Genomic DNA, 23618 nt, shown 5'->3' on the forward strand with positions numbered 1-23618 from the left:
TGTGTTTTGTTTTTTGAGATGAAGTCTTGCTGTGTCGCCCAGGCTGGAGTGTAGTGGCACAGTCTCTGCTTACTGCAACCTCCGCCTCCCGGGTTCAAGTGATTCTCCCGCCTCAGCCTCCCGAGTAGCTGGGATTACAGGCACCTGCCCCCAAGCCCGGCTAATTTTTGTATTTTTAGTAGAGACGCGATTTCACTATGTTGGCCAGGCTGCTCTCAAACTCATGACCTCGTGATCCTCCCCAGGCCTCGGCCTCCCAAAGTGCTGGAATGTACAGGCATGAGCCACGGCGCCCAGCTCAGGCATGAAAAGTTGAGAAGTTATTGTTAACAATTTGAGAAAACCCAAAATGTTAATTTGGGGGAAAACAACTGGGATAATTGGGGAAAAAAATTTGTTTTGTGAATTACCAAGGAAAGAACTAATCACAGGCTAAGCAACATGCTTAATGTTGAATTTGCTAAATTTAAGATGTACATACTATGATGTAGCATGTATATTTATTTGCATATGCAGTGAGACAATTCCTACAGTTGTCTCACACTGCTGTAAATGATTAGGAACTCCATCCTGCAGTGACATCGCTTTTCTGAATTCTGTAGCACTTTTCACCTAATCCTCTGATTAGTCTGTATTTTCCGGTTCAAGTGTATCTTGTTTTTCGCTTGCTCCACTTCCCTTGTCCGTTGCACTCCACTAACAGGAAAATTCCTGGTGGTCAAAATGGCTCTAATTCTTTTTGTATACCCGGGCTTAATTCAATAGGAATTGGGATAACTTCTCAATATTTAAAAAATTTGAACTCTGAAAATTTATGATATTTTAAACTCTTTTTACAACTTTTCATATTTGAAGAACATATGGCGAGAAGTGAATGCTTTTGATGAAGCCAATATAAATTCTTGTGAATTTTTTTAACTTCTATTGCTAATTCACACGAAGGTGGCCGCGGGAGCTCTTTTTTTTTTTTTTTTTTTTTTTTTGAGGCAGAGTTTAACTTTTGTTGCCCAGGCTGGGGGACAGTGGCGCGATATCAGCTCACCGCAACGTCCGCCTGCCGGGTTCAAGCGATTTTCCTGCCTCAGACTCATGCCAGGCGCATGCCTGTAGCTGGGATTACAGGCATGCACCACTAGGCCCGGCTAATTTTGTTTTTTTAGTAGAGACGGGGTTTTCAGGCTGGTCTGAACTTCCCACTTCAGGTGATCCACCAGCCTCGGCCTCCCAAAGTGCTGGGATTACAGGCGTGAGCCACCGTGCCGGGGCCAGGCAGAAGCTCTCTAGGTCTTATCTTATCTTGGTCGACCCGGACATCGTGGTGGGAGGGGAACCTTCCTCATTTCCGGGCGCTGGCCTCTTTGGGCTTGGGAGAGAGGAACTCAGTGATCATAGAGCTGGCCAAATGCCGGGGTAGAGGGGACCGGAAGTTGGTTTTTTTTTTTTTTGCCCCCGCCCAGCGGCGAGATCGCATCTCAGCTGGTTCTCTTGGGTTAGAGCTCGTGTCAAACTTTCGTTCGGCCCCTAGCACTTGGTAGCCCCGGAGTGTGGGCTGTCTCCAGTACCAGACTCACTTCAGTACCAGCCTTTGGGAAGCTGTGTGAATACCTCGGTCTCTTAGCCACAGGGACAGAATGGCGGCCTGACGGAGTCGCGGCGCCGGCCAGGTCGCTCAAGGCGCTAGCCGGAATCCCCAGACCAGCTCAAGCGGGAGCCAAAACTCGGAGCTTGGAAGAATTAGCAGGAAATGGCGGATGAGGCGTTGTTTTTGCTTCTCCATAACGAGATGGTGTCTGGAGTGTACAAGTCCGCGGAGCAGGGGGAGGTGGTGAGTGCTGCCACACGTCCTTGCGGTCCTTTTGCGGTGACACACCTTGTTTGCCCTCAGTGCTTTCCTTCAACCCCTGTCCCATGCCACCCGATGCCTCCCGAGGTGTACAGAAAATGGTCCACCTCCAGGTATCCTAAACCCTGGAACCTGTCAGTTGTCTCCTTTGAACCGTCATCTTTCATCGTTTTCTCTTTCGTATCTTCCATTTGATTCCTTTTTGTCTACTCCCGTACGTTTGTCTTACACCCCACAGATTTTGGTACTTTTAGTGTTGTCCCTGCCATTGTTTACGGGAGGGTTAACTGCAGAGCTGATTTTGACACCACTACTTAGTTTTGCTGGCACCTCCAGCACTTCAGCCTTGCACTGGACAGACCTGTCCTTCCTTCCTCATTCCTAATGCTCAGTGCAACTCCACACAATTTGAGAACTGAAGCCTAATGAAGGTTGAGTTTGCAGGGGAAAGTTTGCAGGCGTTAGGATAATTAGGGAACACAAATTAATTATTTCAGAAAGTACTTATTTAGTGCCCGTTATGTCAGAGCTAGTTCTAGGTGCCAGGGATGTAGTAGTGAATGGAACAATGGCCCCATCCTTGTAGAGTTGTAGAGATTACTTTTTTTTTTTTTTTAATCTAACTTACTCCGAAATGTGATAGTATGTAGCGGTTACTTCTAATATGTGGGAATCCTTATTCAGTCATTGTGGGCCTGTCGCTGCTGACACTGCTAGATAAATAAAATAAAACTTCTGCCTCACAGTCTTTAGGGAATAGTGATTTAATGAGTAGTTAACACTTGAGTATTGGCTGGTAGAATCATGGAGTTGTAACGGATTTTAGAAATAGTCCAAAGTCGTGCTCAAGTCAGGAGCCCTTTCTTTAATGCTATTGATAAAAAATGGGTGGAGAGTGGGGATAGGAAATGTATCCTAGGCAAAGATAAAGACGTAGAGGTACGAAAGAGTGGTGGATTTAAAGACACTTAAGCATTTCTTTGTGACTAGACTGAATAGAGGGAGAGTAAGAAGAATTGAGAGGTGAAGTTAGAAAGCTCTGTGTAATTAAAGAATTCGGATCTTTTCAAGGGAATATTTTTGAGGAAGGGAATGATGTGGATCATTTGCATTTTAGAAAAGTAATCCAGTGTTTGGGCTAGATAGGGAAGATCCTTGTAGGGGGAAAATCCTTTATTACGGGAGTCACTGCAGGAGATGATGATGATCTGAATTAAGACAGGGATAGTGAGAAAAGCAGGTAACAGATTTGAGAGGTAGAAAGTGGAATTCTGTAGGTCTTGTTTAAGGATGGGAGTGGGAGTTGAAAATTATTGTCAGGTTTTAGCTTGAGCAGCTGGTTTGGATGGTGGTGCTATTAATCAGAAAAGGGATTAAAGGAGAGTAAAAAAATAAGGAGGTAAGATAATGAGTTATTTCGGGGCAGCTTGAACTTTTGAGGTACCTGTATGATATCCAGAAAAAGATACTGCCAGTTTACCCACAAGAAGGATAGGCAGGATACATTTGGAACGTTATTGGAAATGAAGCAAATTCTATTCTTATTCAAATGACACATCTATAATAGAGATTTTTTTCAAGTTACAAACTTCTGACTTTATTATTGACATCAGTGTTTACTGTTTGTGCAAAGCTAGCCTTCCTTTTCCCTGTAGAACAGTTAACACACCCCTTTTACTTTTTTGTTATAACCCCCCGGTCCCCCCAACCACTTGTGTATTCAGTTCTCTTCATTCTCCCCTCCCTTCTTACCTTTCCTCTTCTCTCTTTTTTTTTTTTTTTTTGAGATAGAGTTTTGCTTTTGTCTCCCAGGCTGGAGTGCAGTGGTGTGATCTCAGCTCACTGCAACCTCCGCCTCCTGGGTTCCAGTGATTCCCCTGCTTCAGCCTCCTGAATATCTGGAATTACAGGTGCCGGCCACCATGCCTGACTAATTTTTTTGTATTTTTAGTAGAGTTTCACCATGTTGACCAGGCTGTTCTTGAACTTCTGACCTCAGGTGATCTGCCCGCCTTGGCCTCCCAAAGTGCTGGCATTACAGGAGTAAGCCACTGCACCTGGCCCTCTTCTGACTCTTGTCTAGAATAATAATTTTTCTTCTTTTTAAAATGCCTTTCTTTTTTTTTCCCCCAGTGGGTTAATCCTTATTAAAATGAACAGAGCTGTTCTACTCAGGCCTGATAATTTTAAGAGATGAACTAATCATATAAGAGAAAGGAAGTTCATAGTTTTGAATCATTTAAGCTAAAAATAACTTTCTTTTTCTACTGCAATGTATTTATGTTGGGGGGAAATTGAAAGTACATAATAAGCAAAAATTATATAAATAACAGTTATGTGGTAGTCTTCATAATCAGAACCCATACTGAAATACGGGTATATGAGGGTTCTTATTAGTGTCCCTACTTTGAGTGTGCTTGAAATTTTTCATCATAAAAAATGTAAAAGATACATAATCCTGTCATCCAGAAGTGATTTTTAGAGATTTTTCCAGACATAAAAAGATCTGTAAAAACCATGCTGTTTATGTCTGAAAAGACCTATAAAATCCATTTCTCGCTAACAGGATTATGTGTCTTTTTTTTTTAATTATCAAAAGTTTTTTTAAGTGAAATAAAGTTTTACAGATTTTCAGTATAGCAAAATGAACTTCCGTAAGATTTGAAGGTGAGATAAAAGAAAGAAACAGTGTTCTAACCCTCCAAATCAATGTTTATCAAACTATTCTTAAAGGGGAATTCTCTTAAAGTGGACTAATTGGGCATTTCTCAATTTATGGTGAAAGGATTTTAAAAGGTTAGTGGATAAAATGTTCTCAAGTTGATTTTTTCTTAAAAATTTGGTGCCTACTCAAAAGTGCATGAACAAGTAGCAAAATCAAAAAATATGTAGTAGGGCTTAATTCAAAAGCTCATGTGATCATAGGATTTGAGAGTGTGTATATAAGCATATTGTAACTGCCCAATGGGTTCTTCTTTGCCGCTGCCCAGATAGAGCTGATCTGTCAAGACAGAAGAATTGCAATAAGGAGTTTATGTAGAGCTGGCTAAATTGGAGAGCAGAGTTTTATTATTGCTCAAATCAGCCTCCCCAAACATACAGAGTTTAGGGTTTATCAAGGATAGTTTGACAGGCTGGGGACTAGGGAATGGGTGCTGCTGGTTGGTTGGGGATGCCGTTACGGAGGTGGGGGCCAGAGGACCAGTTGGAGTCATCCGAAATGCAAAAGTCTGAAAAGACATCTCAAAAGGCCTTTTTTAGGTTCTACAATAGTGATAATTATTTACAGGAGTAATTGGGGAAGTTACAAATCTGTGACTTCCAGAATAATGTCTGGTTATCATTTAACTACCTACATTTTAGCGGAATTCAGGCCCCTCTCATAATCCTAACCTTATAGTCTTTCTTTAGTTTTGCAAAGGTGATTTAGTTTCGGAAAGGGCTATTATCCTTCTTGCTTTAAGGTTACACTATAAACTAAATTTCTCCCAAAGTTAGCTTGGGCTGCATCCAGGAATGACCAAGGGCAGTTTGGAGGTTAAAGGCAAGATGGAGTTGATTAGGTGAGATCTCTTTTACTTACAGTTACAATCTTTGCAAAGGTGGTTTCAATAGTTCCTGGTAATACATATGTTCCTAGGTGATTCTACAGAGCAAATTATTCCACAAAGAGCATCATGATTTACAGACACTTATTCTAGCTGAACTTTTTTTTTTTTTTTTAAAAGAGACAAAGTATCTGGGTGAGTGTGGTGGCTCACACCTGTAATCCCAGCACTTTGGGAGGCTGAGGTGGGAGAATTACTTGAGCCCAGGAGTTGGAGACCAAAGTGGGCAATGTAGTGAAACAATGTCTCTATTTTTTTAAAAAGAGAGGCTGGGCGAGGTGGCTCATGCCTGTAATACTAGCAATACTAGCACTTTGGGAGGCCAAGGCAGGCAGATCACGAGGTTAGGAGTTCGAGGCCAGCCTGGCCAACATGGTGAAACTCCATCTCTACTAAAAATACAAAAAATACCTGGGTGTGGTGGTGCGCGCCTGTAGGGCCAGCTACTCGGGAGGCTGAGGCAGAAGAATCACTTAAACCCAGGAGGCGGAGGTTGCGTTGAGCTGAGATTGTGCCACTGCACTCCAACCTGGGCGACAGAGCAAGACTGTGTCTCAAAAAAAAAAAAAAAAAAAGTGGGGAGAGAGACAAGGTCTTTCTCTGTCATGCAGGCTGGAATGCAGTGTTGGGACTTTGGCTCACTGCAGCCATGACCTCCTGGGCTTAAGTGATCCTCCCACATCAGCCTCCCAAATAGCTAGGGCTATGGGCATGGTACCGTGTCCAGCTAATTAAAACAAAATTTCTTATAGAAACAGAGTCTTGCTGTGTTGCTCATGCTGGTCTCAGACTCCTAGTCTCAAGTGACCCTCCTGCCTACAGTGCTGGGATTATAGGCATGAGCACTGCGCCTGGCGTCATCCTAAGCATGTTCGAGAAGAAGTGTGGAGAATAGCAGAAAAACCGAAGATAGTGATACGTATAGTAATAGATGTATGTACAGAGTTTTATGACAGCATAGGGCCTAAGGAAGTTTCAGGGAAGGCATCTGGGAGAATGTAATACTTGAGCAGAATTTAAAGAATGTGAAGTCTATGGAATAGCACATACAAAAAGGCATGAAGACAGAAGAGAATATGGCACTCTGGAGTTGCTGCAGAAATTTCAGAGTGGTGGAAGGGAAAGATGTTTGTGAATATATGGATGTTAATGAATTTTGGTTAACTAGCCAGGGGTCTTTAAGGAAAGCATATACCATGATGCCATGCTAAGGAGTTTGGACTTTATTTTTTGTTTGTTGGTTGGTTTGTTTTGAGACCAGATCTGCCTCTATTGCCTGGTCTAGGGTTCAGTGGTTGGATCTTGGCTCACTGCAACCTCTGCCTCCTGCAATCAAGCCATCCTCCTACCTCAGCCTCCCAAGTAGCTGGGACTATAGGTGCATGCCACCATGCTCACCTAATTTTTGTATTTTTTGTAAAGAGGTTTCACATGTAGCCCAGGCTGCCCTCAAACTCCTAAGCTCAAGCAATCCACTTGCCTTGGCCTCCCAATGTACTGGGATTTGCAGGCATGAGCCACTACGTCAGGCCTGGACTTTATTTTGAAGAAAGGGGAGCAGGTGCTGAAATTCCAGTAGAGAATAACATGATTTTTTTTTTTTAATACGGAGTTTTGCTATTATTGCCCAGGCTGGAGTGCAATGGAGTGATCTCGGCTCACTGCAACCTCCGCCTCCCGGGTTCAAGCAGTTCTCCTGCCTTAGCCTCCCGAGTAGCTGGGATTACAGGCATGTGTCACCATGCCTGGCTAATTTTTGTATTTTTAGTAGAGATGGAGTTTTTCCATGTTGGTCAGGCTGGTCTTGAACTCACGACCTCAGGTGATCCGCCCGCCTCGGCCTCCCAAAATGCTAGGATTACAGGCGTGAGCCACCATGCCCAGCTGGGAATAATGTGATTTTTTTTTCCAGAAATCTACTTTGGTAGAAATTATACTACCAGAAATATAGAAGATGACACAAAGTAGGAAAAAAAGAGACAAGACCAGTTGGAAGGCTATAGTTAAAAACCAGGAGAGAAATGATAAGGCCTTACTGAAGAAGTAAGGGTAGAGAGAGAAGGTGAATTTTGAAAAGCTTGAAAAAGGTAGGCTCCACTGGACTACAGTGTATGTAGGGGTTGGGACCTCAGGGGTGAAGAAAATGGAAGTTTTCTGGTTAGAGTAACTAGGTGAATGGTCATGCCATTAATGAATTTAGGGAATTTTGGAGGCAGAGCAGGCAGAAGACATTAATAAAATGAATATCATGTTGAATATACATACTTCAGAGGTCCTTTGGGACCACTAGATGTCTATGCCCAATAAAGTCTTCTAGAAATACAGTTTAGTAGTCACAGCACCATAAACAGAGTGCATGGTTCCTTAGAAGAAAGTTTAGTGAATAATAAGGCCTATGGTTTCCTTAGTGGGAGACAAACAGGCTTCAAAATATACAAAAATCCCTGCCTTTTTGGAGCTTTATTTTAGCAGAGAGGGGAGCAAGGGGCACATGGGCAATATAAAATAGTAAAATGTATAGTATATTAAATGGTGAAAGAAATTCTGTGGAGACAAATTAAGCAAGGAGGTGGGACTGAGCGTCAAATCAATTTTTAGAAGGCTCGTTAAAGCTGATTAGTGGCTTCATACCCAGAATTTCTGATTAAGTAAGTTGGGAGTGGGACTAGAGAATTTGCATTTTTAGGAAGTTCCCATGTGATGCTGATGTTGCTGGTCTTTTTTTTTTTTGAGATGGAGTCTCGCCCTGTCACCCAGACTGGAGTGCAGTGGCACGATCTTGGCTCACTACAATCTCTGCCTCCTGGGTTCAAGCGATTCTCCTGCCTCAGCCTCCTGACTAGCTGGGACTACAGGAATGTGCCACCATGCCTGGTTAATTTTTTGTATTTTTAGTAGAGATGAGGTTTCACTGTGTTAGCCAGGATGGTCTCGATCTCCTGACTTCGTTATCCGCCCACCTCAGCCTTCCAAATGTTCGGATTACAGGTGTGAGCCACTGCACCCGGCCAACACGTTTTTAAGATCACTAGGATAGCGAGTTGCCAAAGGGGTATGATGTTGCACTTTTAAAGAAGATGGTTAAAATGAGCCTAAGATGGTGACATGAGAGTAGACTCAAAGGAAGTGAGGGAGTTGGTTGTGTGAATATCTGGAGGAAGAGGTGATGCAAAAGCCCCTGGAATGTACCTGGCATGTTTAAGGGACAGCACAGAGTGAGTCTGCAGAAGGTTGAGGCCAGAGAGGTATGGGGTCTGGATTGTAGAGGACAGTCCATCAGTCATCCATAGGATTTGGATGTGTTCAGCATAGAGGTAGTATTTAAAGCCTTCAGACTGAATGAGATTGTCAAAGGAAGAGCAAAGCAATCTCATGATTTAAGGCAAAGTGTGGTAATCAGCTAAGACACTGAGAACTGGGAAGCCTGGATGATTCTGAGACATTTTGAAGCAAGGAACAATAGAACTTAATGAGCGCAAAAAGGATTTGACTCGGAAGAACATCAGGTGATACCAGGTTTTATAACCTAGGAGAGAAGAATGATTGAAATGGGGATAAGAGGGAGACGAGGAGTAATTAGAAAGAGGATTTGATTTCTGAAAATCAATGATAAGCAGTAGTTCCCTGTTACCTTGTGAAAATGATGTGGCTCACATCTGTATTCCCACTGCTTTGGGAGGCCAAGCTAGGAGGATATCTTGAGGTCAGGACTTTGAGACCAGCCTGGGTAATATAGTGAGACCTCATCTCTTAAAAAGAAAAAAAAAAAAAAATAGCCAGGCATGATGATGTGCCTGTAATCCTAGCTACTTGGGAGACTGAGGTGGGAGGATTGCTTGAGCCCAGGAATTTAAAGCTTCAATGAACCATGATCTCGCCACTGCACTGCAGCCTGGGTGTCAGAGCAAGACCTGTCGAATAAATAAGTAAATAGCAGTTTGGTCCTTTGTTGGAGGAACATCTATTCTTTGCTGGACACTGTGGTTTTTCCTTGGGCAGCAGAAGCAGTGTGGCGATTGAAGAAGTGACCTAAAACTTTGACGTTAGGTAAAAGCAAATGGCCCAAACCAAATCACTGCTTGTAATTGAACTGGTGGGAACCCCTCCTCCTAACAGCAGGTTATTAACGCTGCCAGATAAAAAGTGTCCCCTCTACCAGTCCGGTGAAGAAACCTCATCGCTATCAGCCTGGGACTGCAGTACTTCCAGAGATTCTCATTATCAGAAATTGACCTAACTTCTCATCTAGAAGCTGCCTTTCCAGAGGTTGGTGAGAGAGATCACCCAGGATTTCAAAACCAACTTGAGGTTTCAGAGCACAGTCACTGGGGCGCTGCAGGAGGCTAGTGAAGTATACCTGGTGGGTTGATTTGAAGATGCTAATTTGTGTGCCGTCTACAGTAAGAGAGGTGGCTCTCATACCCAAAGACATCCAGTTGACTCACCAGATATGGAGAGAGCGAGCTTAAATGAAGGCAGATTTTAAGGCATTTTATATAAATTGTGTAAAATATTTTGGTTTAATTTGTGACTTTTTGGTGAGAAATTATAATATGTTGCATTTGTGCTTAAGTCATTCTGTCTCAGGCAAGGCGCAGTGGCTCATGCCTGTAATCCCAGCACTTTGGGAGGCCGAGGCGGGCGGATCATGAGGTCAGGAGGTCGAGACCATCTGGCTAACATGGTGAAACCCTGTCTTTACTACAAATGCAAAAAATTAGCCGGGTGTGGCGGCGGGCGCCTGTAGTCCCAGCTACTTGGGAGGCTGAGGCAGGAGAATGGCGTGAACCCGGGAGGCGGAGCTTGCAGTGAGCCGAGATCGCACCAGTGCACTCCAGCCTGGGCGACTGAGTGAGACTCCGTCTCAGAAAAAAAACAACAAAAAAAGGTCATTCTGTCTCTTGGGATGAATGTGAAAAGTGACTATTCATAGACCTCAGTGATATAAGCACTGTTGCTCAGGAGTGACAAATTGCTGATATGCAGAAAGGATGGGTGGTATTTCTTGGTTCTCATGATGCATATTTCTGTATGTTAATGACTTGTTAGGTACCTATTAAGGAACTAGAGTTGATAAATGTATATAGGTTCCTTTCGCAATATAACTGGTTATGTCTTGATCCAGGTGTTTAACATTTGGGGCTAAGTCTGACCATACATTACTGTGATAGAATGTGGGCCTTTTCGAGAGTGAAGATACATGCCTTAACCACAGTATAACTTACAGTTTCCTTAAACAAACAAACAAAAACCTAGCATGGAATACGTTATGTACATTTATGATAGCTATTTTAAATATTGTAGTGTCAACATTTAAAAATTGTTTTACATTCACAAATGGTGGGGAGTCTTGTCATTAAGATATGTATAACTTAGAATCCACTTGGTTTTCTCCTAACTGGACTGCATTTGTTTTCATAGTAGTAAAATGCTGTGTATTACACCTTGTGTAAGTCCTCATTCTACTACATGTTAACTAACTCTCTAGCTGATAATGCAAATGCTAACTGTGGGATTTTATTTATAAGGACTCTAGAATAAATACCAGTTATTCGTACCAACATCTGCTGTTACTAATATTCTGAAGTAGTTAGTGCAACTTTTCATTGTGTTGTGGTTGGTCTCATAAGGTTGGAGTTTTCTCCTAAGAAGAAACAATAGTGAAATTCTTTTCTTTCTCTTCTCTATTTCTTTTTTCTTTTCTTTTCTTTTTTTTTTTTGAGACAGGGTCCCTTGCTCAACCTGTTGCCCAGGCTGGAGTGCAATGACATGATCATGGCTCACTGCAGCCTCAACTTCTTGGACTCAAGCAATCCTCCTGTGTCAGCCTCCAAAATGGCACATGCTACCATGCCCAACTATTTTTATTTTTAGTAGAGATATGGTCTTGCTATGTTGCCCAGGCTGATCTTGAGCCACTGAGCTCAAGTGATCCTCCTGCCTTGGCCTCCCAAAGTGCTGGGATTACAGGCATGAGCCACCGCACCTTGAGGGATTTGTTTGTATTAAAAAACTTGGTGTCAGGGAGGAGCACAAAGCTTCAGCCCATTGAACCTCTGCCAGTTAAGATGGTGTTGGGTTAGGTTACATCTGGTTACTATCCTGGGAAAATCACTTCTATAGAGATGGCTTTCCAAGTGGTTTTAAAATGTGTCTTTCTATCTGGGTACGGTGGCTTCATGCCTGTAATCCCTGCATTAGGAGGCCGAGGCAGGTGGATCACTTGAGGTCAGGAGTTTGAGACCAGCGTGGCCAACATTTTGTATTTTTGTATTTTCTCTACTAAAAATACAAAAATTAGCCAGACATGGTGGTGGGTGCTTATAATTCCAGCTACTTGGGAACCTGAGGCAGGAGAATCACTTGAACCCTGTAGGTGGAGGTTACAGTGAACCGAGATGACCCCACTGTACTGCAGCCTGGGCGACAGAGTGAGACTCCATCTCAAAATAAAATAAATTTTAAAAATGTATCCTTCTATTGAAGTTTTTAGGTTAATTATGTATATGTTAACTAAATTATGAATTAATTTGTTTATCAAAAAAATAGTAAAAGGTAAAGTTAGTAAAATTAAAGTAAAATAAATAAAATCAACCATATAATTCACTTTTTCTTAAAATGTCTCAGGGAAAAAATTATAAATGTTTACATTAATATTTTTAACCAATATTGTAAAACAATTTCTGAACACTAACATCCTAGCACTCTAAAAGTATTTAAAACTATTCTTTTTTAAAACAGGAAAACGGACGATGTATTACTAAACTGGAAAACATGGGGTTTCGAGTGGGACAAGGATTGATAGAAAGGTGAGCAGGTTGGATTTGAAAATTTTCTTGCAGGTAGGTTATAAACAAAGATAATCTATTTCAAAAGATTGCATAAAACTTGGAATATTTTAATTTTAATTCCTGAATGTTATTTCTTCTCTTTACTTCAAAAATTAAAATTTATTTTTAGATCCAATGCCATTTTAACGCGTTTATTCAAATTTTAATGATTAAAGAAAACATATGTGTTATGTATTTTAGACTTTCTTCCTGAAGGTATTGAAACAGCTATCTAAAATCTTACTGCATTTTTAACTTAAGATCTACTGGGTTCTTTAACCTGCATTGAATTTTTATGTACATAGGATTGAAATAACTATAGTCTATGTTTATGTGTGTAATTATCTTTGAACTTATAGATCAATTCTTTTTAGTATTTCTTTCTCACTACCTGAATAGTTAAAACTCTGAGTATACTTTATATAACAATGTCATGATAATGCTCAGCTCTTTGTTCTTTTGTAGTTTTTTTGATGTGCTAGAATGCATTGCACCTGAAATTTTGGCTATAATGTTTAGACTAATTTGAGGCCTCATAATTTATATAACGTAATGTGAATCCATTGAGATAGGATCACGTTGCGTGGTGCTTATGACTTTATGAGTGTTAATAAATGTTCAGCCAGGTGTGGTGACTCATGCCTGTAATCCCAGCACTTTGGGAGGCCAAGAATTGCTTGAGCTCAGGAGTTTGAGACCAGCCAGGGCAACAAAGTAGGACCCCGTCTCTACAAAAATATACAGATTAGCTGGGCATGGTGACATGTGCCTGTGGTCTCAGCTTCGAGGGAGGCTGAGGTGGGAGGATGGCTTGAATCTGGGACGGAGATAGACATTGCAATGAGCCGAGATCATGCTGCTGCACTCTAACCTGGGCAACAGAGCCAGACCCTGTCTCAAAAAATAATTAAAATTAAAAATAACCCAGTAAATGTTCAGTGCTGTTCTGGCATTTGGAAATTAGTTAATAATTAGTCCCTTTTGCTTTTTTTGGAGGATAAATACTGTATTACTTCCAGTTGATCTTTTTAGGTTTACAAAAGATACTGCAAGGTTCAAGGATGAGTTAGATATCATGAAGTTCATTTGTAAAGATTTTTGGACTACGGTATTCAAGAAACAAATCGACAATCTAAGGACAAATCATCAGGTAATTAAATTAATTAAGGCCTATATTTTAAAGTCCTTTAACTTAATATAAATATCGTATTTTAGTGACTTATTTAAAACCTAAAATAATTTCTGGTTAACTTTGAAGTATTTTTATGTTATTAATAAGTTATTAGTTTTTTTCTTCCAGTAGTGTGAACTGAATAAAGACAAAGGGACAGTTATCAGTAATGATAGCTGTTCCTTTCATCCAATTATATGCTATGTTAAGTTTTTTAAAGTAGCAAAAGTCAGGATGATAACAGCTTTTAGTATGTGGTTCCTTAGTTACTGTTCATTAGTGGTAATAATATGCAGAACCACAAATATATCACCTTTTTGTCTTTAGAGTCATTTCTTTTTTTTTTGAAGAATTTGTATTATTTTAATTTTTTTTATGTACAGAAAACTCAACAGTGTATATTTAACCCAGTTTGGTGGCAGGTTCTTTAGCCTTTGCCTTTTCCTGCTTGGCAATTCAAGCCACAGACTTGGGACCCAAGACATTGCCTCCCTAGTGACTGCTGATCTCATCATGTCTGTCGTCGTAGTTGGTTCTGATAGCTTCCACCCGCTGAACCTAAGCTCCATTGTCCTCCGAGTTAATCTGTGTAAAGGCGACAGTGGTGCAGGTCTTCTTGTGGACTAGACGTCCCAGTCTTGCCTTCCCCTTGATAATGCAGGAAGGGACCCCCATTGTACAACACAAAGCAGGCAGGAAGACAGCCACCTTGATGGGATCCACATAGTGTACAGTCACCACCAGCTGAGCCTTCTTGTTCTCCTTCAAGGTGGTGATGGTGTTAAACTCCCGCTTGGAGGACAAGTGGTCTCTTAGTGGGGACATCCCCTTTGCCTGCAGCTTTCTTTTCAGCCCAGGCCAATAGCCTCTGCTTATTTTCTTGCTTTGTCTTTGTACTTGTGGGACAGCTTAAACAGATAAGTAGCTGTTTGGCGGTGCAGGGCCTGGGTGAACTGGTTAATTGTAGGAGGCATTTTCGACTGCTTACAAGAGGATGACTTTGTGCCACTGCAACCTGGTATAGCGGGGCCATTTCACAAAGTGAGTGAGGTCCGTTTTGGGTGGATGTCCTGTCCAATGCCAGAATTCTTAGGCCTTTTCTCATACAGGGGATTCACCACTTTTTCTTTTCTTTTTTTTTGAGACGAAGTGTTGCTCTGTTGCCCAGGCTAGAGTGCAATGGCGCGATCTCGGCTCACCGCAACCTCCGTCTCCTGGGTTCAAGCCATTCTGCCTCAGGCTCCTAAGTAACTGGGACTATAGGCATGTGCCACCACTCCAGCTAATTTTTGTATTTCTAGTAGAAATGAGATTTCACCATGCTGGCCAGGCTGGTCTCGAACTCCTGACCTCAAGTGATCCACCTGCCTCAGCCTCCCAATATGCTGGGAGTACAGACGTGAGCCACCACGCCTGACCAGGATTCACCACTTTCTTGGCCTCCTGTTTCTTCATGACAGCAAGGGCCGGAGCCACCTCTTTCCCGTTGGCCTTTCCTTTGGGCATCTTGGGTGGCAGGAAGAGATTCTTTACAGTCATTTCTAAAGTCTAATTTGTGAGCATATTTTACTCTTAAGTAACTCCTGGATTATTACTGCTGTCGTATTTTCTACTCTTAAAAGATTTTCTTACAAAATTAATAGATTACATAGAAGACAATGTATTTATTAAAATTTTAAAAGGGAGACAGAGTCTCGCTATGTTGCCCAGACTGGTCTTGAGCTCCTGGACTCAAGTAATTCTTTGGCCTCAGCCTCTTGCATAGCTGGGATTATAGGCGTGCACCACCACTCCCGGCTTCATTAGATTTTATTTTATGAACTCAAGGAAATACTTAGAGTAGATTTGGAATTTTGATTAAGTAAAAAATTAAAGAAATGTATCTGGTACTCTCAATAGGATTATTTATTTATTTATTTATTTATTTATTTATTTTTAATTAGAGACAACGTCTCACTATGTTGTCCAGACTGGTCTCAAACTCCTGTGCTCAATGGATCCTCCCGCCTTGGCCTCCCAGAGTGCTGGGATTACACGTGTGAGCCACTGTGCCTGGCCTAGAATTCATTTTGTACCAACTTTAGCTTGGAATTACGGGAAATGCTAATGGGAAGAAATGACTCTTGAATTTTTACTTTCTAGACATGATTTAGATAAGGCTGGGTGCGGTGGCTCACCCCTGTAATCCCAGCACTTTGGGAGGCTGAGGTGGGCAGATCACCTGAGGTGAGGAGTTCGAGACCAGCCTGGCCAACGTGGTGAATCCCTGTCTCTACTGAAAATACAAAAATTAGCCAGGCATGGTGGCACATGCTTATTGTCCCAGCCACTCGGGAGGCTGAGGAAGGAGAATTGCTTGAACCCGGGAGGCAGAGGTAGCAGTGAGCCTAGGTCATGCCTCTCCACTCCAGCCTGGGCGACAGAGCAAGACTGTTTCAAATAAATAAGTAAATAAATAAATAAATAAATAAATAAATCCGGGTGCTGTGGCTCACGCCTGTAATTCCAGCACTTTGGGAGGTCGAGGCAGGCGGATCACCTGAGGTTGGGAGTTCAAGACCAGCCCTGCCAACATGGAGAAACCCCATCTCTACTAAAAATACAAAATTAGTTGGGTGTCGTGGCACATGCCTGTAATCCCAGCTACTTGGGAGGCTGAAGCAGGAGAATCGCTTGAACCCAGGAGGTGGAGGTTGCAGTGAGCTGAGATCGAGCCATTGCACTCCAGCCTGGGCAACAAGAGCGTAACTCTGTCTCAAAAAATTAAATAAATAAAAATAAAAATTAGGTCAAGGGTGGTGACTCATACCTGTGATTTCAGCACTTTGGGAGGCTGAGGCAGGAGGATTACTTGAGCCCTGGAGTTCAAGACCAGTCTAGGCAACATAGGGAGACCCCCTTTCTACAAAAAATTAATAAAACTAGCCAGGTGTGGTGGTGTGTGCCTGTGGTCCCAGCTACTCGGGAGACTGAGGCAAGAGAATTGCTCAAACACCCAGGTTTTGTTTAAGGGTGCAGTGAGCTGTGATTGTACCACCACACTCCAGCCTAGGCAACAAAGTGAGAGCTCATGTCTAAATAAATAAATATACAAACAAACCAATAGCTTATTTCATATGGACATATATTAATGATTCCATCATACTGGACTCTGAGTTTTTAAGGATGGGGACTATGTCTCATATAGTCTTTGTATCTTTAGTGTATAAAACCGTTCAGTAGATATTAGTGTTGTGAAAATATTGAACTTGCAACTCTTCAGCTTGAACATTGCAAAACTCCTTCATTTAAACAAAATTTGACCAGGCTGGGCACGTGGTCTCATGCCTGCAATCCCAGCACTTTGGGAGGTCAAGGTGGGCAGATTGCTTAAGCCCAGGAGTTTTGAGACCAGCCTAGGCAACATGGCGAAACCCTATCTCTACAGAAAAATATAAAAATTAGCAGGGCTTGGTGGTGCACGCCTGTAGTCCCAGCTACTTGGGAGCCTGCAGTGGGAGGATCGATTGAGTCTGGGAGTTGGAGGCTGCAGTGAGGCATAATTATGCCACTGCATTCTACCCTGGGTGACAGAGGAGACCCTGTCTCCCAAGAACAGAAAAAGAAAATTTGGCCAATGGGAAGGAGACTTTTAATAACTTAAAAAAAACTCTTACATTGTTTCATAAGAATAAAATAATTTTAAGGATTGCTAGCTACATTGACTTTGGATATTTTTTCTATTTTTGGAACAGGGCATCTATGTACTTCAGGACAACAAATTTCGCCTGCTTACTCAGATGTCTGCAGGAAAACAGTATTTAGAACATGCATCTAAGGTATTTAATGGAATAATTAATAATAATTGGTGTTTCTGTTAATAGTAGGACTACAGGGAAAAGTACAATGCTAATCATAACAGACTATTGAATTAAAAGTATGTTTTAAGGTGTTGTTTTTTGTTTAAAGAGTTTTCTGTGAAATGAGAGACATGTTACAATAACACTAAACTGTAGCTAAATAGTCATAGAGTGACCAATTAAAGAAACACTGGTCGGGCGCGATGGCTCACACCTGTAATCCCAGCACTTTGGGAGGCCAAGGCAGGTGGATTACCTGAGGTCAGGAGTTCAAGACTCGCTTGGCCCACATGGTGAAACCCCGTCTCTACCAACACTATGAAAATTAGCTGAGCATTGTGGCGAGCGCCTGCAATGCCAGGTACTCGGGAGGCTGAGGCAGGAGAATCACTTGAACCTGGGAGGCAGAAGTTGCAGTGAGCCGAGATCATGCCATCATTGCTCTCCAGTCTGGGGTACAAGAGCGAAACTCCATCTCAGAAAAAGAAACACTATAAATGACAGTGACATGTAGATGTGTGGTAGATCACTTCTTTTTTTTTTTTTTAAGATAAGGTCTTGCTCTGTCATCCAGGCTGGAGTATAGTGGTGCAATCATGACCTATCTTGACCTTAACCCCCCCGGGCTTAAATGATCCTCCCACTTCAGTCACCCAAGGAGGTAGGATTGCAGGTATGGGCCACCATGCCTGGCTAATTTTTAACAAAATTTTAGTAGAGATGGGATCCCATTATGTTGTCCAGGCTCGTCTTGAATTCCTGGGCTCAAGTGATCACCTCACCTCGGCTTCCCAGTGTGTTGGGATTACAGGTGTGAGCCACCGCATCTGGCCTGATTGCCTATTTTCTATATTTTTGGGGTATCCAGGCTCTAACTACATTTTTATGGTTAATGTGTGTATTTTCTGCTTTTTTTTTTTTTTTTTTTGGATGAAGCCCTCCCACCCAGGCTGGACTGCAGTGGTGCCATCTCAGCTCACTGCAACCTCCGCCTCCTGGGTTCAAGTGATTCTCCTGCCTCAGCCTCCTGAGTAGTTGGGATTACAGGTGTGTGCCACCATGCCTGGCTAATTTTTTGTATCTTTAGTAGAGTCGGGGTTTCACCATATTGGCCAAGCTAGTCTCGAACTCCTGACCTCATGATCCGCCTGCCTCAGCCTCCCAAAGTGCTGGGATTGCAGGTGTGATTACAAAAGCCTCCCAAAGTGCTGGGATTGCGGGCCACGCCTGGCGTATTTTCTCTTTTTTACTAACATCTAACTTAATGTTTCTGGTTCTCACTTAACTTTTTGGGATCTTGGTTTCTTCAGCTGTGAAAAGAGTAAGTTGGACCAATTCAGTGATTTCTAACTATTTTGAGTTATGGACATCTTTGAGAATTGGAACACCTTTCCCCATAAATACGCACATATGCATGGTTTTTATTTTCATAGGGGTCACAAATCCCAGATTAAGAACTCTTGGGATAAACAATCTCTAAGACCTCTTCCAGCTTAAAATTTCATGACTCAGATCTAGTTACTTATTAGTACCCATTTATGTATATTATTTGTAAGATAATATTTTATATTATTTATATTTATTTAAATATATATAGTATTTATTTAAATATATATATTTATATTATTCATAGATAATGTAGTATGTTGAACATCATGCAGTATAGATGTGGGTAATCAAAAATTCCTTGAATTGCTAGTTTTTCAATCCAGTTCTTGTCATGACTTTTGGTGTTGTAGCTCAACCCTATTCCCTTTCTTTGTTTCTGTATGACAGGATTTCTCAGCATCCAAACTGTTGATACTTTCAACCAGATAATTCTTTGTTGTGGCAAGCTATAAGTCTTGAACAAGTCAAGATTCTTGGTTGTAAATAAAGGAAAGAAATTCTGCTTGTAAGCTAACACAATTGATAAGCTCAAAAAATAGGCAATAACCAGGGGAGTTTTAAGGCAGCCATTAAGATAGCCAAGTCACTCCACAGAATGTATGTACTTATAATGCTGTGGGCAGCATGGACTGTAGACACAAACTACCTTTACTGCCTCCAGAACTAATTCCTATCTGTTTCTGGCTTGTTTTTGTCAGTGACTCTAGATTCACAGTCCTGGACTGGAGTGCTTAATTGGCTGAGCTGAAGTCTTAAGTCCTATGTCCATGCGTTAGTTTCCGGGGAGCTGTGAAATCTATCAATATTTTTCAGTAACTTAAACAATCTTCCAAACTCCTTTTTTATAACAGGAATGACCTACTGATGATAAGTCATGTAATGTTGTATTTATCAATAGCTTTACTATTTTAGTAAATCCTTACTATTTTTAATGATTTTTTTTTCCTTTTAGTATTTAGCATTTACATGTGGCTTAATCAGAGGTGGCTTATCAAACTTGGGAATAAAAAGTATTGTAACAGCTGAAGTGTCTTCAATGCCTGCTTGTAAGTTGAATTCACTTTTCTTACAGATGTTTTAGTAATTTGTTTTCAGGTCTTTTTTTTTTTTTTTTAATTTAACTGAGAGGAAATTTAAAATGCTGAAACTTCCATTTTAGTTTTATCAATGTAACGTTTAGTAATATGTAGCATACTATATTCATACTCAGTAATTTTTGAATAATGGACTAAAGAAATCCAAATTTATAAGACAATTTAAGGGATGATTTTTAACTCTTCTAAAGTTACTTAAACTTTAATTTTTTTAAAGATAGTCTTCTGAATATCTCCTGCACTGTTTTAAGATAGCAGATTTCCCTAGAACATTGAAAATGCTATTTTTAAACAATTGTTTAGGATACACCTATTATATACAGCTAAGTAAAACCAGATACTCTTTTATCACTAAATGTCTCCCTAAAGATCTTTTCATCAGAGCTACCAACCGAGAGGCCTTGAGCTTTATTGTATTTCCTTTACATTTACAATGATCATTAGCAATGAAATACTGTACCCAAATGTAGGATTCATAAAGAGAAACAAAAGTGCTTACTCACAAACCATATAATCATCCCATAAAAATAGAATTGACTGGCTGGGCGTGGTGGCTCATACCTGTAATCTCAGCACTTTGGGAGGCCGAGATGGGCTTATCACGAGGTCAGGAGTTTGAGACCAGCCTGGCCAATAGGGTGAAACCCTGTCTCTACTGAAAATACAAAAATTAGCTGGGCATGGTGGCGGACGCCTGTAGTCCCAGCTACTCAGGAGGCTGAGGCAGGAGAATCACTTGAACCTGGGAGGTGCAGGTTGCAGTGAGCCAAGATCGCGCCACTGCATTCCAAGATCATGGGCGACAGAGCAAGAATCCATCTCAAAAAGAAAAGAAAAAATAGAATTGACTTTATTGAATATTATGAAGAATGTGAAAAGGTTTTTGACATAGCAGATTTCTTGACTGACACTATTTCCTATATGGAACAGAAAATTGATGTTTAGACTTGTTTTCTTTGTATCTAAAAATCAAATAATTATTTGTATTTTTTTTTTTTTTTAGGCAAATTTCAGGTGATGATACAGAAGCTGTAGAACATACTGAAATGCAAGGCTTCAACAGTGTAAAGAGATAAATTATTCGTGTAAAAGTATTTCAAGTAGTGATGATTTAATTACATTGTTTGATGTTTGTGCAGGAGTAAGCATGTATTTTTATCAGTTTAACACAGATCAACTCAAAGGAGATAAAGGGACATCCTGCCATGACATACACTTAACCAAAACTATTCAAAATGAAAACCTGATTTCAAATAACCAGACACCAAGATGTAGGACCCTTATTTTAAACCTTTTTATTTGGTTAGAGTGATATGTATTTAGCCATAGATGGAGAAACAAAGCTCAGGGTTTGTTGAATTAGCATGAGAGAAAATTATGTACCAACAGAATTATTTGTGATAAGAATGAACAAGTTTTTATTTTAAAAAGCAAACATACTAAATTTTTTTATTTTACTGCTTATAATTTATTAAGAATTTTTACACCTGTATAAGGATTTCATATATACATTGTATGTGTGTATATATAAATACATATATGACTGCCTAAATTGTTTATAAATTTAATTTTGCTTTAATATATTTCATTCCTTCAGAGCGCCATTAATATGATCAAAATGAAATAATAGATTAGTTTAAATGTGAATTCAGTGACTCTAGGGCCAAAGAATATTAGGTATGTTTGGAAAGAATTTTTGTATTTATTCCTGTTACAGTTTTGACTTTCAGCTTCTCTCCCCATGCGTGGAAGTCCTGGTAAAGGATCTAACATCTTTATCCCCTTCTTTACTCTTCCAGCTGAGCAGAGAGGTGGATAATTGGATTAGTCATTCTGACATTTTTTGGACCATATCATCTTAGTGGTTTGGGGTCAGTGCTCATCTGATATATCTTTCTTACCACCTCTTCTACTTATTTTCTCTTACTTAAATTATTTGGCATAAGCAGATATCTCCAGCTTTTGTTAGAACCTTGCATGTTTTGATTACTAAAACTATACTTTGTTTCCCATTTATTTATTACCCTTTTGCATGTATTTGTGTGACAGGGAACTATGCAGAAGGGGGTGACTGACACACCAAACAAGATGTTTCAGTGGATACTCTGCCATAGAAATGGCAGATTAAGAAGATTGACTAAACCAAACATTATATGAAAAACATGAAATAAAAACTATAAAAATGTGCTTTAGAACATTAAAGAAAACTCAAGTTAGAGGCATACCATTTTCCTTTCATGGAAGGGTACAGTATTACAAAGATATTTGTTTAACTTGATTTATTAAATTCTAGCTATGTGCCCTATAATGATGTTTCAGTCAATGACCGACCACATATATGGTGGTGGTTCCATAAGATTACAATACTGTATTTTTACTGTACCTTCTTTATGTTTAGATATGCAAGTATTTACCATTGTGTTACAGTGTCCTACAGTGTTCACTACAATAATATGCTGTACAGGTTTGTAGCCTAGGAGCAATAGGTCATAGCCTAGGTGTATAGTAAATCATACCATCTAAGTTTGTGTAGTACACTCTGTGATTGTACAGTTTTAAAATCTCCTAATGATGATGCATTTCTCAGAATGTGTCCCCTTTACTAAGCAATGCATGACTACAATCCTAATTCTCACATATTTTGGGGAAAAAATTTTAATTTTGAAAAAATTTAGGAAAGTTCCTACCAAATATACATATATAAAGTTTATTAAGTTAAAAGTCATAAGGACCCAGGAATAGCTAATGACACAGAAGATCAAAATAGAACACAGTAGAGAACTTCAAAATAAAACAGGTGTGGGAATTGTGTGTGTGAAAAAGGTGGGTTCAGATAAGTTGGTTTGTTAGACATTCATATGCCTACCCATCAGCCGTTTCGTTCTCCCTTCCTTGCTGACAAAGCCCCATGTTTTTTTCTTTTTTTTGGTCTAAAACTCTGTATGGCTGCCTTGTGCTGTAGAACAGGGTGCTTCCCTAGTCCAGAGAGGGTGAGTGTTGATTAGATTCTGTGCCAATCATGGTATTGGCTTACCTGATCATTTGATGGAATCTCGGCTAATAAGATGAAGGAAGTCTGAAGACTTTGAATAAGAAATTTTCTGTTGCTCTTAACAACCGATACAAGATAGCGATTTGCCGGCATCCCTTTTCTGCTTCTCAGTGAAGATATGTGATATGGATGTTTCCAGCTAATCTGCAATGGCCTTCTGATGGCCATGAAATGACAAGTACGGAGATGAAAGCTGTCACACTAAGGATAGCGGGATGTAGATAGAAAGCACCTGAATTGTGCTTCTGAATTAACCAGTCTTGGAACTGCTTTACCTGTGGACTTTTTGTTATATAAGATATTCTTTATATTGTTCCGTTCACTTTGGGTGTATGTATATTGTTACTTGTAGCCAAAAAGAAACCTCTCTTAGTAGAAACAAAGGGAGAGTTAGGTTATTCAAAAGATAGTATGGGACAATTGAATATCCCTTCTTCTGTGGGAGTAGGTGGGGAGAAACTTAAAGGTTCACATGTAAAACAATAAAGTACTAAAGAAAACATGATAATACTTTTGTGATTTTGTGGTCGAGAAGGCCTAACACACAAATGTAGGAAATCATGAAGGAAAATTGTAAAACAAAAAGAAATGTAGTAAAATCTCTTCAATAAATAGTGTTGGGAAAACTAGACATCCATATACAAAAGAATGAAATTGGATCGTTGCCTTAATGCTGTACATAGAAATCAACTTAAGGCCGGGTGTGGTGGCTCAAACCTGTAATCCCAGCACTTCGGGAGGCCGAGGTGAGCAGATCATGAGGTCAGGAGTTCAAGACCAGCCTGGACAAAT

At 40.5% G+C, this 23618-nt stretch overlaps 1 protein-coding gene across 2 annotated transcripts; it reads left to right on the forward strand.

Annotated features, from left to right (window-relative positions):
• The first annotated feature begins 1208 nt into the window (after positions 1-1208).
• TRAPPC6B (trafficking protein particle complex 6B) lies at positions 1209-23334 on the forward strand. 2 transcript variants are annotated; one of them, XM_011965631.1, is made up of 6 exons: positions 1209-1825; positions 12193-12260; positions 13314-13431; positions 17187-17270; positions 19633-19726; positions 20778-23334. In XM_011965631.1, exons 1-6 carry the CDS (start codon positions 1745-1747, stop codon positions 20807-20809), a joined length of 477 nt encoding a protein of 158 aa, XP_011821021.1. In that variant the 5' UTR covers positions 1209-1744; the 3' UTR covers positions 20810-23334. The 2 variants fall into 2 exon arrangements, with proteins under 2 accessions (XP_011821021.1, XP_011821022.1); XM_011965632.1 differs by lacking the exon at positions 17187-17270.
• Positions 23335-23618: the final 284 nt, after the last annotated feature.

The sequence above is a fragment of the Mandrillus leucophaeus genome, unplaced genomic scaffold (genome assembly GCF_000951045.1).
Source record: "Mandrillus leucophaeus isolate KB7577 unplaced genomic scaffold, Mleu.le_1.0 Scaffold730, whole genome shotgun sequence".
NCBI lineage: Eukaryota > Metazoa > Chordata > Mammalia > Primates > Cercopithecidae > Mandrillus > Mandrillus leucophaeus.